Here is a 17,833-nt window from a genome sequence, read left to right as displayed (position 1 = left end):
GCCAGCGTTTCTAATGTTGCACATGCCTGTAGAGTGTTCTATATAAGCGGACTAAGCTGTAGGTGCATTCTGCACGAGTACAGGCTTGGACAATGGCTAAAAATCTGCACTGCCTCTCTCCGCACAGACCTGCACCAGAGCATACTTCAGACTGCCACGTCATTCGCATATGGTGACCCCTACCTTAGCAGCGGCAACCCACAACAGCCTGCTGCAAGGTCAAGGGACTACCTATACCACTTTTAGCCCGTGAGCCCAAGGAGCCTGGCTAATAAGGGCTAACATGCTTGTCCCCTAAAAGCCCCTTAGAAATAAAGACTCAAGACTGACACCAGGGTAGGGGGAGCACAAAATGAAAATAGCCCCGTAAGCACAGAGACCGCGAAGCACTAGGCAGTGTTTGAGAGTGCACACCAAAGAGTGAGCCAGCCAGCCGGCTGAGCGGCTTGGCAGGGGAAGCTCAGCCACCGCAGGGTTGTGGACGGTTTAGGCCTGCCTGGATTCCAGACCGGACAGGCCCAGCTATAAAAAGGACCCGGGCAATGTGCCTTGGACTGCCCGGGCTGAGGAAGAATACACCAGTCCGGGTGCGGGAAAGGAGACGGCCTGAATACAGGCTGCCCAACGGCTGCCCATTGACCCGCCTCGTGGCCAGCAAGGCAAGCCCTTTCTCAAAGTCCTCCTGGGCTCCATATGTGAGGTGGCCCAGGAGGTGAAGAGGGATACGTCTGTGGTGAAGAAAAGCCCTGGGCTGGCTTACTGGCTAGCCTGGGTGAAGAGTAGGATGGAGGAACCCACCGGCTGCTCTGTCATGTAGCCTAGTTGAAGAAAAACCCCAGGCTGACCCGGTGGAGTGGTCCAGGTGTAGCAGTGAAGGCCACAGGCGTGTGGCAGTGACAGCGGCAGCATCCCCAAAGATAAAATGGCACAGGGAGCGGCAGTGATTGCAGTGGTGTCTCCATAGCACATGGGATACCCCCTGAAAATACCACCTGAAGCTAAGAGGGTGGCTGTGGGCTGCGGTGGAGACGTGGACGAAGGACCGCACGAGCCACAGTGAGTGAGTGGCCCACACTGAAGATTCGCAATGGCCGTGTGTGGCACTGGTTACTGTGTGCAGACCCCCACCCGGAAGGGGACCATTTAGAAGACAGAAATGAGCACAGGCAGTGCAGTGATCATGGGCACCCAATGTGGTCAACAGGGCCACCCTGAAGAAGGAACAGGAGAGAACAGGCCTCAGTTTCATCAGGGGCAAAGCCCCATTCGGCCACCCATACAGCCCACCTGTCAGCCCCAGAAGGCGCAGTGCCAGAGCCACCAGGACCCATGGAGGGTATTGTGAAGGGGTCACTGACTCCAGCAGTCACTCCCATTCTAACATGTTTATATGTAGTATGTCTGTGTTATGTATACTAGTGTATACATGTAATTATATCATATATGTTAAGTAGTGTGTAAGTAAGTAGAGAGTAGAGTTTGGGAAAAGTGTTAGGGGAATGTTGATTTGGTGTAAAGGGGGTAGTGGGGAGTTAAACTGGTGTGAGGAAGTGGAGCCTGTGGCCGCCTAGGGAGATGGGACCAGCCACAGGGGCCATCCTCTGGCCTCACACTCCATGTGGGTGGTACCTGAAGTTAGGGAAGGGGTATGTTGCATTAAACTCCCCCTAAGTGTCCCAGAAATCCATCCAAGGAAGGGTGAGCAGATTCCCATTTAGTTAGTACTCATGTCAGGGGTATGATGGGAACGGAATAATGAATAGTTAAAAAGTGAATACATGTTTTTATAAATAAAGAGCAGCCCCCATTGGGATCCCTATAAAATCCTCTCTGGTGTCAAATAATCTAAGAAGTTTTATTTTGAGGTGCAGCGCACATCCCTACCGGCTGGCCTGGGTGGTAGGGGTGGTGGTTACCATGGGGACTGTCCCTAGTTCGAGGTTAGGGAGGTGGGTACCCTTGCTTGGACCAGGACCAGAAAACAGAGGCTACACATTCATTGTGTGTACACCATCAAGCGCCCCCCAACCACTCACACCCTCGTCCCCCCATCTCCCAAAACCAGGAGTTAACTTACAGGTGCGACATTTGATGACAAAGTGTCAGGATTCTAAGCTGAACTGGTGTCCTGGATCTGAGGAAGTCCTGAGCTTCCTCATCCTGTCACCTCGGCAACAGCTCTAAATTCGGCCACTCAAACACTCTTGTGGAGGGAGTAAAACTCCCTGGAGGAGCTGTTTACCGACCCCTTCCTTCACTGACATCTCTAACCCAAAACACTCCCTTTACCCACCCCCACCCTGTCTCATTTTGCCCATTGTCCTTTTGCATAAACATGCCCACTGTTGGATAAAAGCTTAGTACCACGACTGGAAGCTGTCTTTCATTACGGTTCCCAATTCCCCCCACACATGGCCCTTCCGCATTGAATGCCCCGTAGTCTCGATGAAGGTCTTGTATCTCAGAGTGCCGTGATCTAACTGTTGGCTGTGTTGGACCCTTGTGGTTTCAACCAGCATTTTTTCAGCAGATGCACCCCATAACTCCGCCGGCTGGGATCTGAAAATGAAAACAAACAAAATGAATAAAGAAAATCAACATTGTGAGAGGGAGGGTACATGGGCTGGCTGGTTCCTTTTAGCGGAGGGGCTGTAGTTCCTATGTATCTGTGCCAATGCGGGCACGATGCTCACACTTCCTGCAAAGGTCACTCCGTCGCTCCTATCGCCCCACCTCCATCTACCGAGCATCCAGACCAAAACCCTTCATCTTCCCACAGGCTGATTACGGTTCAAACCCCCACGTTGTCCACCTTACCACCTCCCCACCATATCCCCTACCTCTCCTCACAAGCAAGATATTGCTCACGACGGCGGATGCCACCACTAAGGGGGGAGTCCACCAAAAACCCCCCACCTAGTTGGTGCGGGCCCCAGCATTCTGCTCTATCAACATTTTTATTTTAGAGCTGCTGTGCCATAGGTGGGATCACCTGACCATGGCCAGGAAAGAAAGACTTCTGATTATGTAGTCCACTTAATGTTAAGGAGGGTAAACCTACATATTATAACGCCTTTTGAGATCATTATTAGCTTATTGAAAGGACAGCATGACAATGAGTCTAATATCCTCTTCATATAGCTTTTTAAGTTGTTTATTGCTCAGTCCATCAGAAATGAAACACCCTACTTCTCCCTTCCCCCTTCTGGTAGCGAGTGGTACCGTCAGTTACTTGATGAATACCTTTGCAGAGACCTGTCTTTCAAACTACAGTGTGGTACTGATGCTTTTGTGCAACGTGGTGACACTTGACAGATCATCTTTCATTTCAGGCTTTGAATTTTTTTCTACCTCATGACTGTCATCGGATTGTGGACTTTACCTTGTAGGATTTTCTCAAAAATTTTGGAACCAGTGAAATAAGAAAATTGTTCACCTTGTAGTCATTTTTCTTCCCATCGTCAATCTTTCTCTTGAATGTATCAGTATTTTCTAAGAGGCTTTGCAATAATATTAGAACTGCTACTGTGTATTTTATTTTAAAATGTTCTCCTGCATCTAATGAAATAAACTAAAGGCAATCTTGAAAAGAAACCCCCCGCCAAAAAAAAATATTCTTTTTTTTATTATTTCAACTTTAAAGGAAGAGATTCATTGTGAAACTGTGATACTGATATTTTATTTCTATGATGTTACCTTGTTTGACTATTGTAAAATACAATTAATAAAAACTTCTTTTTAATCCCCCCCAAAATGTTACCATTATGAAATAGCTCCACATTCTCATACTTGGTGAACAACTGTGGGAAAGTGATAGCGGCCCATGCTTAGCACAGAAAACAATGAAGCAGTAGTACAGATGACTGAGAACGTATACCAGTGGTATCCAAACCTTTTTATAGTCAGTCCCCCTTGACTAAAAATATAATGGAAGGCCCCCACAAATCAATGCAAGAACTGCTTATATTTTCAATAAAAGGCCTTTCATGTTGTCGCTTTTTAAAGTGACTGGCGCCACCCTTGGACATCCAGGGAACCAGACCCACAGTTTGAAGACCACTGATGTATAATGATAAACAACAAGACAAGGCAATGCAGAAAAACACAGCAAACACATTTTCTAGATCATCACCATGGGGGCATTTAGAGTTTGGAGACACACTGAAGGAATACTGGTGTAGAGTATATACAATATATAACTCAAAAGTGTTAACAATTGAGTCGCCTGCCGTTTAAATTCTATTTGTTTGACCCCTTAAGTGATGGGCATGGATGAACATACTTGCCCTTAGCAAGGGCAAATACAAACTGCTTTTATTGCCAAGTTATCAACATGCCTTCAATTAGCACAGGCTCCTCGTTAGGGAAGCTGTATTGGACATGGGGTCCACAATTATGCCTATGCTCCAGATTTACACTACTCCAAAATTACAAAGGCCCCATAAACACACTGTCAAAAAGAAAGTGATGTACTTACATTGTATACTTTTTCCATGCAGATGTAACTCTTTTGGTTCTTTACATTTCTAATGGACCGTTGGAGAGGTGGCACATTTGTGGCTGTATTGACAAGGAGATGTTATTATTATAGCCTTTTAGGCGAGGGAGGGGTCGTTAGCGCTGGATAATTACCCATCACCAAGTTATGGCCTGAGGCGAAGCGAGGGACATAAGTTGGGAAGGGTTATTATACCAAACGATAATGACCCATTCTGAGTTCTAGAAGGCTATTATTAGCACGAGGTGGAAGTAGCAATACATGTTTTGGAGTTTTGGAGATAAAGTAAAACATGTACTTCAAGAGAGAGCAAAGTACATAGACAAACTGAGTTAGCAAATTAAATGTGGTTTTATTTTGTAGTATATAAAAAACTTTGTTGTCTTCATAAGTTAAGCATTTTAATTGCAACTTGGTGGACTGGAACAGGTTTCGCATGTGCATGCAGTAGCTGTAATGTAAAAGTAAACGGTTTCTCTATAAGAAAGTTAAAGCATTTGCCAATGTTTTAGCTTTCTCGTCTGTGTGATAACTAGCAGGCTGCAGCCCAAAAAAGGTCTCCCCAGAGAGGAAGGGTCTTGTTGAAAAGTATCGTGCATGGAAATTGCATTGTTGTTTTCCTGTCTGCTTCTGATGACAAAATGTTCAGAATGCAGTCAATACCAGTAAGTTACTGACCGCAATCTAAACAGTCAGACTGGCTGAGGGGTGGTCAATAACGATCTCTATGTGCAAATAAACAAGTGCATTTTAAAGATGATTACCTTTGAAGGTGCTGTGGACATCCGTAACGGGATCCCCCGTGCCCTTTGTTTGAAAGAATTGAAAACAGGTCGCTTCTTTTTGAAGAGTTTTCGACATATTGGTTCATGTCTCTGCTAGAAGGCAAAGTGAACATCTATTTCTATTACAAGGACAAACATTGGCTATGTGCTACATTCTAAACCCACCAACGCAGTTTAAATACATTGAATTCATTGATGACAGCTGTAAACATTCTGTACATGTGTGGAATGTGGGAGGCAAGAAGGCAATGAATAGGAACATTATGATGTGAATAAAATGAAATCAGGCAGAATACGGTCTGAAGATGACAGTCCCAAAGACAGGGACAGAACAGCATGAGAGGAGAGGACAGAGAGAGAACTTGAGAAAAGACTCGGAAAAGAGCAGCAAAGTGATGGTGATGTTCGACGAAGGGATGCAAATAGGTAAAGGAGAAGCATTGGAATATTTGAATGAATAACACTTCATGAAACAATGTCATATTATCAGTTTCTTTTGATTCATATATAGTACATCTGACAAATACGATAAAATGCATGTTCATGCTGTGTATTTCATGGCTTGCAGTCAGAAACCCCCGAAAGGTGTACATCCATATGTGCTGACCCATTCTAACAACTTTCCATACTGACCATACTACATATATGTGGTTGGTATGGCAAGGTAATAAATACTAACCTCACTGCTCTACTGTTGTTTACCATGTAACTTATTCTGTTGGACCAGAAACTAAGCAAATATGCCAGTAATCATCACCAAGCACTTCTACCATGTAACCAAGAAGTTCTAAGTGTTCGTGTAACCATAAGTCTGAAAGTATTCTTATAAAACTGTGCCGTGATACCCTTGGGTTTGGGCGTACAATCAAATGCAATGAATAAAATAAATAAGGTAGGTATAAGTGAGGAAAAAATGAACACATTTATATAAGCGGAGAAGTGACAGGGTGTGTTCAGGGGTAGATGTAGGTGCAAACGTGGTTGCCGGGGATGGAACACCTCATTAAGAAAACAAAAAAAGTTCTAAAAAAAAAAGTCAAACCTTATTTTAGAATCCTTGTGCCCCTGTAAGCATGTGTTATTTTCCCTTTGAAGGGAACCGGATGTTGCTCGTGTTTCAAAACATGTATTAAAGGCATTTAGGAAAAGTGGATATAACAACTGCAGTGTAATGCAACAGAAGTAAAAGATCTTAACCGAAAAGCCAGATGCAATTTGTATAAAACGAAATCTAGTGACAGGATCACACCATTGTCGGACACTGTATATATTTTTGTTTTTAAAAACCCTACTCACACCTTTCTAAAAGACCAGGAATTAAATTTGTGTTGGCTAACGTGTTTATTTTAAAATCCAGATATGAGGTTGGCATTATTTACATAAACAACACTTTTGCTGGGAAGGCTGTGGGGGGCCGGGGGTGGCAGAGCTTTGTCAAGCCCTGGACTCTCTGGGGGGCATAAACTGGATCATGGGCAATATTTTTATCTAGTCCTAGATAATGCCGTGGACAGGTCGATGGAGGTGGCGCCATGTTAGTAAGCACGGAATCCAGGCCATACAATTACCTTCATAAATATGCTTTGTGGGGCTCATGGACAGTCAGGCCCCCAAATGCTTCTACTCTCCGGTGCGTGACTCCTACTCCCATATTGACTGCCGTCTTCCCTCGCAACATGTAGAGAGCAGAGCAAAATTGCAACTATTGAAATGGATTAAAGCGTGATCTCGGACCAGGCTGTAATCCGCTTCAGGATGCCACTGGGAGGGTTGCCTATGACTGGAAATGGATGGCGCTGGCCACGCTACCTTACAAGAGACAAGTATTTGTGAACAAATATGCTGGATGAAAAGATTAGTCTTTTTTTATAACGGGTGGTCAGCACATTTGCTGCTAGTTTGGGATGCAATGAAAAACATTTAAGGTAGAGATCAGCAGTTATAACTCATATTTTACAAAAATGTGCAAAACAGAGGAAAAGGCGAAGAGGTACTCACTCTATGGAGGAGACTGGTGGGTTATTATTTAAGATACTGAAGGAGGACCTAATAACCTATACAACGTACATATAGAGAATAAGGTCTTCTCTAGCATACCATCATTTTGGGAACAAGGTGACAACTGGTGGAAATTCTTGGCTATTGGGTTACCAACTTCCAAGGTCCATTGCTCTTGTGTAAAACAATGGGGAGGTCCTTGGTGAACTCAAGTGAGGAAATTAAATCTTGTTTTAGAAGTTTCTATAAGCAGCTCAACAAGGAGACTGAACAACCAGATCAAGAGTCCCTGGCAAGCTTATTGAATGGTAAAGATCTGCCATAACTTGTAGAATCGGACACAAAGTCTTGAAGAGGTCTTAAAGGTGGGACAGGTGCTGGAGGCAATTAAAGCAATGAACGCTGGGAATTTCCCTGACCGCGATGGTTACTGCATAGAATTTGTAAAGTAACATGTGGGGGTCTGTGATGAATTCAGGGATTTTGTCTATGGGGTTGAGCCTGCTAAGCAAAACACTCCCTAGAGGACAGGGCAAGCAGGATCTCACTGGCTGTGACTCCACCTTAGGGGACAAGGAATCCCCAGTAGACAAGTCTATAACATCTCCCTTAACACCAGTGACCCCAGTGTTTGTTGGATACATGGAAGATGATCACAATGTTCATGTAAAAGGGGCCTTTAAATGCGCTTGGTGTGGCTGCTGATCCCTTCTTGTTGACCAAAACCATGTACCAATGGTGTTGTATCTCTCGTGGCAGGCAGAGGCTTAAAAGATCTGTGACCCATACTTGGAGAGGAGGAGCTACCCCGGAATGGAGCAGATGCTGTCAGAGGGCCAGCCCAAGAAACGCTAAACCCATTAGGCTTCTACGCTGTAGCGTCGGTGCATCCTGGAGGCAGAACCACATTGCCTACATGCTGGGGGCAGAGAATACAGAGCCTGCAGAATCCTGCTGTGCCCAGGTTCCAGATGTTTTCCATGCTAAGGGACCACACCGCTGCCAAAGCAGCACACCAGCGTGCCCAAAGCACAGCACCCGGATGAAGAAGAGAATCGAGGACATTTAAGACTCGTTCCACCGCTACTGGAGCAGCCACCTCCCCTGATGCAGAAGACTGCAGAGAAACAGTTCACAGGGATACGATGGAGGAGCACCCCAAAAGGGAGGTGAACTTGAGCACAGTAACCTATGAGAAACCAGAAAGCCAGAGGACTACCCAAAGGGGATGTACTTGAACACAATAACTTGCAAAGGGTTACGAGAAACCAGAAAGCAAGAGGAATGCCCAAAGAGGGTGAACTTGAACACTATGGGCCTCATAACGGGCTGGGTGGAGCGGTAGATATGCAGCAGTAATGCTATTACTGCTGCATTACCGCTCTGCCCAATCCAGGGTTTGGGCAGAAAGTGGGAGGATTACCTCCAGCTTTCTGCTGCAGGTAAAAACCTCTAGTTTCCGTTCATTTTCGGCACTATTAGTGCAGCGCTAATAGCGCTGAGAAAGCCCCATTGCATCCCATGGACCCAATGGGAATGGGGAATTATGGCCACATGGCAACTCGGGATCTGCCGCAAATTTTATTGAGCGTTATCCAAGCGCATTTACCGCCCGGATACCGCCTAAATTGTGATGAGGCCCTATATCCCACTAGGGGTTGCTAGAAACCACAACGTAAGCAAAATAACCATTGGGGGTGAAGTTGAAAGACACAAAACGCGTTATCGGGCAATGTAGGGTGGCATCTTTGCCAGTGTGTTGCCATACAGGAATAGCAGAGCCTGGTGGTGCGTGATGATCTTAAATGGTTTCCCGTATAGAAATAAATGAAAGTGTTTGCAAGCCCAGACGACCGCCTGGCTCTCCTTCTCGGCCTGCGAGTAGGCTTGTTCTGTCTTAGATAAACTCCTGCTTGCATATGACACAATATGTCTCAGGGCAGAATTTTCTTTGTCCTTTTGGGCCAGTATCACTCTTAGTCCTACCGGGCTCACATCGACTGTTAGCTCCAATTCAAAGTACGCCCTGTTCTAAGCATGTGTTATGCGACTACAGATGTCTGTGAATGCTTGCTGACACTCTGTTGACCATCTGACCGTCGTATGTTGTTTGGTGAGCGCCCGGAGCGGCTCACTGATAGTGGTAAAGTCCTTTGTGTAACGTGTACAATAACTTGCGAGCCCCAGGAATGATCTGAGCTCTCAGATGTTCTATGGAGGTGGAGCCTCGCTGAGCACCGTTACCTTGTCGGGACCCGGACTCATGAAATTTTCAGGGACAATGTGCACAAAAAATCGGAGTGTCCCTTTCCTGAACTCACATTTTTCTTTGTTCAGGGTGAGGTTAGCCGCTTCCAATGCCAGACACACTCTGGACAGTGTGTCATTGTGCTTTCCCACATCCGTGCCGAATACTAGAATGTCATCACTGCAGTTTATACAGTTTGGGATGTATTTTATGATGTTATGAATTTCCGCTTGTAATCTCTCCGCTGCTGAAGACACTCTGAAACGTAGTCTTTTGTATCTGTATAGACCCAAATGTGTTACAAAGGTTGTGATGTATTTGCTCTTAGGGCTTAGAACCAATTGGTGATATCCCTTTTGTAAGTCAGGTTTTGAAAACACTTTGGCACCGTTCAGTAGTTGAATCTTATCAGTGATGCGTGGGGCCAAGGTTCTTTTCCTTTGATGGCTTGATTAGGTCTTTGCATGTCCACACACAAGCAAATAGCATCTGAACACTTTTGGGAATGGGTACGATGAGGGATATCCATGTAGTAGGGCCTCCCGCTAGCTAATTGATATCCTGCTCGAGTAATTTGTCGAACTCCTCCTCTACTTGTTGTTGAATGTTAATGGAGATGCCTTTGTAATGCTGTGCCATGGGAGGGACATCCTCGACCTGTCGGTTGCGCAGCTTTCCAATTCCTTTGACTAATATAGGATTTAATTGACTCATCTTGTCTACAGTGTTGACATATTTGAGGACCATTCGTTTGTATAAAACATGGATGAGACCCATGTCCACAACCGTCTTGAAGTTTAGGATGCACCCCCATTCTGTTGTAGTAGAAATCACATGGACGAGAATTGCCTTTTCCTGTATTTTGTACTTGCACTTCACTTCAAATTGTCCTAGGCACTTCAACAGGGTCTTGGCCGAACATGGATATATGTCCACACCTGCCGATCGAAGTCTGGGCCTCTGAGACAAAGCCTTGTATACTTGCTCGCTGATAACGTTCACTGTGGTGCCAGTGTCTATGAGAATTGTTGTCGGCCATTCATTTAAGTTCATCAGCAGTGTAGGAGTATGTTCAGTCGCCGTTTTGTTGCCCAATGCATACAAGTATCCCTTTTTCAATCTGTTCCCCTTCGGAGGAGCTCGGTTCTGTCTCAGATGGGCACTGCTCTACTGAATCAAGAACATGACGCCTTGTGCGATGCTCCGGTCGGGCTGGGGCCAATTGGTATCTCCTTCTCTCTCTGCTCTCTTCTTGGTTTCTCATTGCCCGTCTCTTGGTCACGCCTCCCTCCTTCCTTCTATTTCCTATGTAACTGAGCCGCGATCTGAGACGCTTGTGCTGCCATTGTTCTGCTCTTCATTCGAGGTCTGCCAAATGGTCCTTTCCCTCCATCCTTCGCCATTTTTCTACCTACTCGGCACACCGATTTAAAGTGACCATCTTCTCCACACGTGGAGCAGTGTTGTCCAATCTCCGGGCACACTCCTTCGTGAGGAAACTCATTTCTGCATTTCTTTTTTTTTTTAAACATTCTTTATTGCTTTTTTACAAAAGTTAACAAACAAGCCATGCACTGGCTGTTACGAGCGACCCCCCTCGGCAATCCCTCTCCCTCCTCCTCCCGTTCCACCCCGCCTTTTACACAAACACTGAGTTTAAACATAAAAGTCAAAATTACGTGTTATCTGAAACGTTGGCAGCACGCGGCGGTGAGGACCTCTGGCTATGCGCTGGGGACAGAGTCTGTGACTATAGGTCATCTGTGGTTGATATCAAATAGGCTATGTATGGCCCCCAGATGTCTGGAGGATGCGCATGGAGTGGCAGTGTCTTGATGAAGCTGGTCTCCACATCTTGGCAGTATGTGATGTGGTTTAGCCAGCGGTGTAGGCTTGGGGGCGGTCCCCTTACCCAGTTGCATGCCACTCTTCTTCGTGCTAGGACTAGTAGTAGGTCCGCCAATTTCCGAACTGCTCTTGGTAGATCTTTAGTCAGACCTAGCATTGTCAATTTAGGGTCAAGGAGCAATTCTGCGCCAATTATCGCTGACGTTTTCTCCAGCACCGACTTCCAGAATGTGGCCACTGTGGGGCAAGTCCATGCCAGATGCATGAAGTCTGCCTCGAGGAATCTGCATCGACTACATGCCGCGGAAATGGTCTCTCGTTGGGCGTGGAGTTTCGCCGGGGTGTGGTACACTTGGTGAAGGTTATCTGCTTGTATCATGTGTTGATTGCTACTTTTTGAGTGAGATTTAGTATGTAGTTCCAGTCTCCCTCTGCAATCGTGGTGTCCAGTGATCTTTCCCATCTCCTTTTAGCGCCTGGATTGGGTAGTTTAGATTCCGTCAGTAAATGTTTGTTATCAAGTGGCCTTCTCCCTGAGCTTGTATCATATTGTCTAGCAATGGCCAAACAGGGGGTTGTTGTGGAAAGGTGGGAATACTGGTCAGTAGTGTGTGTCGCAGCCTAAAGTAGATGAAGACGTCCAGGGCATTATTACCTCCCATGGCCTGGGCTTGTTGTAAAGATAGAAATGTACCTTCTGGGAAGAGATCGTTCATGGTATGTATCTGTAGTTTTTCCGTCCGTTGTTGGAAAACTTTTTCCCCGGTGATGGGTATTCCTGGAATGTGCTTGACTAGAAGGAGAGGGGAAAATCTGATTTGGATCTCGCTTCTCTTTGCCATCTTTTTCCAGATGGAGTATGTTGTGAAAACAATGTTCATTGGTGGTCGAGGTGCCGGACATTTGCCGAAAATAATGGCGCAAAGGAGGTATGGAGTCGCCAGGGCCCTTTCGATTGATTTGGACATGTGGCCTGACAAAGTGGGTGGTGTACCAGTGACTGAGAAATTGAGCATGAGCAGCCCAATAGTACTGTTCTACATCTGGGAGGGCCAGGCCTCCGTGTCTCACCGGGAAGGTCAATGTGTTATATGCCACTCTCGCCATTTTACCTGCCCATACCAGGTCCAGGATCATGCTCTTGATGCTTTGTAGGAATCTCTGTGTCAACACCAAGGGAATGTTTGAAAAAAGGTACAACAGTTTTCGTAGGATGATCATTTTGACTATCGATACTCTGCCCCAGAGTGTAAGAGGGAGTGATTTCCATCTGTTGAATTTAATTTGAATGGTGTCTACTACTTTTTCATCGTTGTCTCGCATGATATCCCCGCTAGCTCTGGACATGAAGATACCTAGGTTCCTAACTTGTGAGTGTTGCCACTGGAAGCCAAAGTCATTGACGAATTCACTGGTGTAAGCAGTTATGGGGAAGATTATTGATTTGGAATTGTTGATTTTCAGGTATGAGAAATGGCCAAATTTCAGTACCGCACGTATCACTGGGTTTAGGTTCTCCGTGGCATCACGAATAAAGCAACATCATCAGCGTATGCGATATAATCAGGTTATGTGGGCCTAGGGAAAGGCCTCTGTGGAGGTGGTGCAGTCTTTGGTCTGAGGCCAGGGGTGCCATCACTACGGCAAACAGTAGTGCGGATAGTGGGCACCCTTGCCTTGTTTCCCTCCGTAGGTATATATTAGTTGAGCGGTTGGTTCCCAGCGTGATGTTGGATGTTGGCTTTTTATATAGGAGGGAGATTCATTGTATAAAGTGCCTGCCTTGGGCAATGCGTCCCAGGACTGCATAGAGGAAGGGCCATTCGACCAAGTCGAAGGCTTTTTCAGCATCTAATAGTACCGCCAATGCTTGGTTTTCCGTGTTAATGGCTTCCATCACGCAGAACATTATTCTTATGCCGAACGATGTGTTTCTGCCCGGGATGAAGCCTGCTTGGTCGGCTAGCACCATGGCAGGCATCAGTGAAGCAGCCTTTTAGTCAGGATCTTCACTAACATTTTATTGTTTAAGTTTATTAGTGATATTAGTCTGTAAGATGCGCAGTCATTTTTAGGTTTACCAGGTTTTTGGAGGAGGATTATATCGGCCATGTAGAGCGTAGGTGGTAATTGATCATTGACCAGGGCTTCATCATATACTTGTAGCAAGAGTGGAGCCAGGAGATTCGCAAAGGATTTATAGAATTTGCCTGTCAGGCCATTCGGGCCTGGTGCTTTTGTATTTGGCAGTTCCTTGATTACTTTGAGTATCTCTTCCGTGGTGATGGGCGCATTGAGTGGTTCTCTGAGTTCGGCATCTGTCCAATACAGCTCGATTGTGTCTAGGTAGTGTGTTAGTTCAATGGGGTCTGCAGTATAGTGTGAGTTGTATAACCCCTGGTATAATTGGCGAAATGTCTCAACAATGTCCTTGGCAGTGTAGACGGGATTTCCAGTGCAGTCAATGACCGATGCAACCATTGTGGGCTTTCTATCTGCTGCTACGAGCCTTGCTAGAAGTGCTCCAGGCTGCTGTCCCTCGCCGTACTGACGGATCTTTTGATGGCTAGCTAGAAATGTTATTTCTCTCTCCGCTGTGGTTCTGAATATTTCCAGTTCTTCCTTGAGGTTCGCCTGGACCTGTGGGTTATTGGCGGATGAAAGTGAGTGTTCGAGTTCCTTAAGGCGCGACTCGGTTGAGTTCAGTTCCCTACGTATCAGCCTGAGCATCCCGTTTTCTTTTGCTAGGCAGACTCCCCTGATAAAGCACTTTAGGGTTTCCCAGAGTGTCCCTGCTGAGGACACCGAACCCTGATTGCCCTCAATGAAGGATACTATTTCCATTCGGAGTTCGTCAGCGAAAGCTTGATCTTGAAGAGCTCTGAGTTTGAACCTCCAGTGAGGTCTGCCGTTGGTCGTTTGGGATGTGGTGCATTCTAGGATTACTGCTGAGTGATCTGACAGGGATCTGGGAAGAATTTGACAGTCTCCCCACTGAAAGAAGCTATTTGCAGACATGAGGAGGTAGTCAAGTCTTGAGCTGGTTTTGTGGACCCAGGAAAAGTAGGTATACTCTTGGGCGTCCCAATGTTTTTACCTCCAGATGTCTCTAAGGTCGTAGGCTTGCATTATCTCTGTGATTTGCAAACTTGCTTTGGAGTGGGAAAGCGCATTGTTGTGCGACTTGTCCTTGCTGGGGTTAAGTGGTGTATTAAAGTCTCCACCCCGGATGATTGTGGGTCACCTGTTCGTTTCCAGATGTGTCATCACCCAATCGAAGTTGTTGGGGCCTTCGGTGTTCGGGCCATAGGAGTTTGCTAGGATTATTTCTTCAAATTAATAGTTCCATGCACTAGGAGCGATCTCCCATAGCCGCATTTCTAAGTGAACTGTTCACTCTGGGCCCTTTGCATCCCTGGCAGCCTGTGAACCACTTCCGGGTGAGCTGTTGACCCTTCTGGGTTGTTGAAACTCTCAATTTGAGAGTCGACAACCAGTTCTGTTCTTGCCAACATCAGAATTTCATACAGCATTCTTGACCTTTGCAGTAGTTTTTGCCAGAATGACTGCGACTTGCATCCCGCTATGATTTGGGATCTCATTGCTTCTGTATTTGAGTAATTGTTAAAGTCGCAGTCTTTCTTTTTAATGTGCAACTTCATCATGAAAGCATCCATACTTTCTCCTCTTAACTGTTTGGTGCTATGAAATAGGTGTTTCTCGTAATCAACATTTGTATGCAGAGTGAAATATGTGGTCAGTGCCTCTTTCAGTCCTTGAATGGTGTCAATGGAGTCGGCAGGCAGTTTGTTGATTATATTCCTCAATGCCGACAATTTCAACAGGCATTGCTGCCGGGGCTCTTTTTAATGGGCCCTGTGGCACCGACGTACAGATCAAAGTCCCTGATCCATTTCGCCCACCTTGGCCCATATTACTTGTATCCGACACATCAAACACCCCTGGTAGATGGAAGAGGGAGTGATTCTTGTACCCTTTACGGGCCCTGTGTTCTGCGGTTTCATTGGAAGTGTAGCTGGGATGTCTGGGTCCGACATGGGGGCTGTGTATTGACTTCAATGGGCCCTCTGTCTCTGTGATGTCGTCTCTGGATCTCTCTTTCCCACAGTTCTTATTTCAATCTGCCGCTTCCCAGGCCTTTGGATGTGGGTTGATATCCTTCTTCCCCTCCCTCCTGCTGACAGCCTGCTTCCTTTGACCAATGAGGCAGGTATGCAGTAATTGCTGCAAAAAATGTCGCCTTTACAAAAAATCGCGGCAAAAATGCTGTGGTTTGACCCGGTAAATGTGTACCCCATTATACCATTTAAGGAGTATATTGGTATATTGGGTCTGGGAGTTGCGGGGGTGTCCCCCTGCATCCTTTACATGGATTGCGGCAGCAAAACCACAGCCTTTTTGCCGAAATTTTTTGTGTAAGCGGACATTTTTTCAGTGATTTTAACACATGGAACCATGTGGCACCTGTAGACCCTTTGGGGTTGTAGCGGCTGCCTAAAGAGGCCCGAGCAATGCCTGGAGGTGGGTAGCTTGGGTAAATGGCGGCCGCCTATCACGAGGCATGAACACCGCTCCGATTAGGCCCATGGCCTTGTCCTTGGCTCCCTCACTTATTGCTGCAGCACCAGGTCCAGATGTGTCCAGTCGCTGCTGCATGCTGCCACGTTGGTGTGATCAGCCGGCGCCTGGATCGCGTGCTGCGCGATCAGTATCCGTTCAGGCCCCACCAATGCCTTCGGCGCTCCATCCTCATCGCCATTGTTGGGTTCCACTTCTCTGGTGAACCAACCATTAACGGAGGCCTGCCTTAGCAGTGCGCTGGGAAAAAAACACATGAGATGGAGTGTTGCTCAACACGTCTTTATGCAGAACACTGTAACATCAAATGAACTGCCAAGAACCGTTTCGTCACTTCTCGCTCCGCTCCCCGGATCCCATCCCCCGGGTCCTGCCCACCCCTGGAACTACAATACGAACATGACATATATAATTAATATTAAGGAAAAATATTAACCATATAAATAATTACTTTTCTGTGTGGGAAAAGGCATACCACATATTGCTTTCTCTGTCTTGTTATGCTGGAAAGGTCCACTAGATGGCAAAGCATGCCCAAGAAACAATATGTTGACTTTAAAACTACACAAGATACAGGTTTTTGTTGCTTAGTACGCAACAGTTCTGAGCATGCGAGAGCCTCGTTTCAGCTCGCACATGTGCGTATTAATAAACGAGGTCCCGAGACGTCAGGTGCCGTTGGGAACCCCCTACTAGCAAGACGTGTCCTGCGTATCCTTACCTGGCATGTGTGCATGTGCGTGTGGGGCAGCCTGGGGAACATCCACTGGGTAACACTGGCGACGAGGCGGTACCGTGTGTGTGTGATTGCGACATCTTTTGAATGATGATCGGAAGTCGGAGAAAGTGTTCCGTCACGCTATGTGGCTACGGACCTGACGCAGAGAGCCGGCGGCCATCTTAATTTCAACGATCATGACGGTTGCGGCCCGAAAGTGTGCTCGTGCGCCGTCTGTGATTATATTGAAACACATTTACGGACACTCCAGGGCCATTAGGGGTCTAATGGCCGTGGCAACAGTTCTTTAAAGGTGCTAGAAGTACCCCAAGCGTGCTGGCTGGCACACAAGCTACCTAATCTGGCTAAGTCAACACACTGAGCTGCTGGATTCCAGTCATCCCACCCAGAAGAAAGAAGGTCAGTGGGGACACATTTGTGCTGGAAGAACCCTACCAGAGAGGTGACAGCATACTGCATCTCAGCAAGAGAGAGGGGCACCAGGCAACTGAAAAGCTGATAACACAACAGAGTCCCCACACAGAGCGCTGTGATGGGTGAGCAGGAAGATGGGGATGGTGCACCCATGCAACAAGGTAATCTGGCGCCCATGCCAGAATTCAATACATCAGGGCCCCCCTCTAAACTTGTACCTAGATGGCTGTTGTGGGTGGAAAAAACTTAAATTGTTTTTCAGAGCCACAGGAGAGACAGATGACGATGCAAAAGTGGCCACACTAGTGTACTCAGCAGGCACAGAAGTACAAAGGATATTTGACTCTTTAAACCTTCAGGTGACCACTTACGATGCTGTCAAGCAGGCCCTCCAGAACCATTTCGTCCCCATGGCGAATGTGGACTTCGACAGATTCATTATGTGTGCGGAGAAGCAACATGGCGAAGAATCCCTAGACCAGTTCTGTGCAAGGCTAAAGCACATGGCGAGCACCTGCAGGTGGGTGAACGAAGAAGTGATGGTGTGAAACCAGTTAATACAAGTGTGCAGCTCAGGGAAGCTGCAGAGACAAGTTCTTCGGAAGCCAGGCCTGACGCTCACACAGATCCTAGACACAGGGCGCGCATATGAACTGGCTGAGAATAGGGGAGCTAGGATGGACGCGGTGGTGCGCCCAGGGAGG

General features: G+C 46.6%; 1 protein-coding gene across 1 annotated transcript in view; it reads right to left on the bottom strand.

The window, feature by feature from the left end:
• ZC2HC1B (zinc finger C2HC-type containing 1B) overlaps positions 1-17,833 on the bottom strand; it is a 515,316-nt gene that overhangs the window by 349,370 nt on the left and 148,113 nt on the right. Inside the window, exon 4 of the mRNA XM_069609006.1 lies at positions 5,263-5,376. Coding sequence (XP_069465107.1) covers positions 5,263-5,376 — 114 coding nt within the window. The remainder of the gene's footprint in view (positions 1-5,262; positions 5,377-17,833) is intronic.

Source organism: Ambystoma mexicanum, chromosome 4q (assembly GCF_040938575.1).
Source record: "Ambystoma mexicanum isolate Mex_15411 chromosome 4q, UKY_AmexF1_1, whole genome shotgun sequence".
NCBI lineage: Eukaryota > Metazoa > Chordata > Amphibia > Caudata > Ambystomatidae > Ambystoma > Ambystoma mexicanum.
Note: the sequence above shows the minus strand (reverse complement) of the source record. Positions and strands in the feature narration are given on the sequence as shown.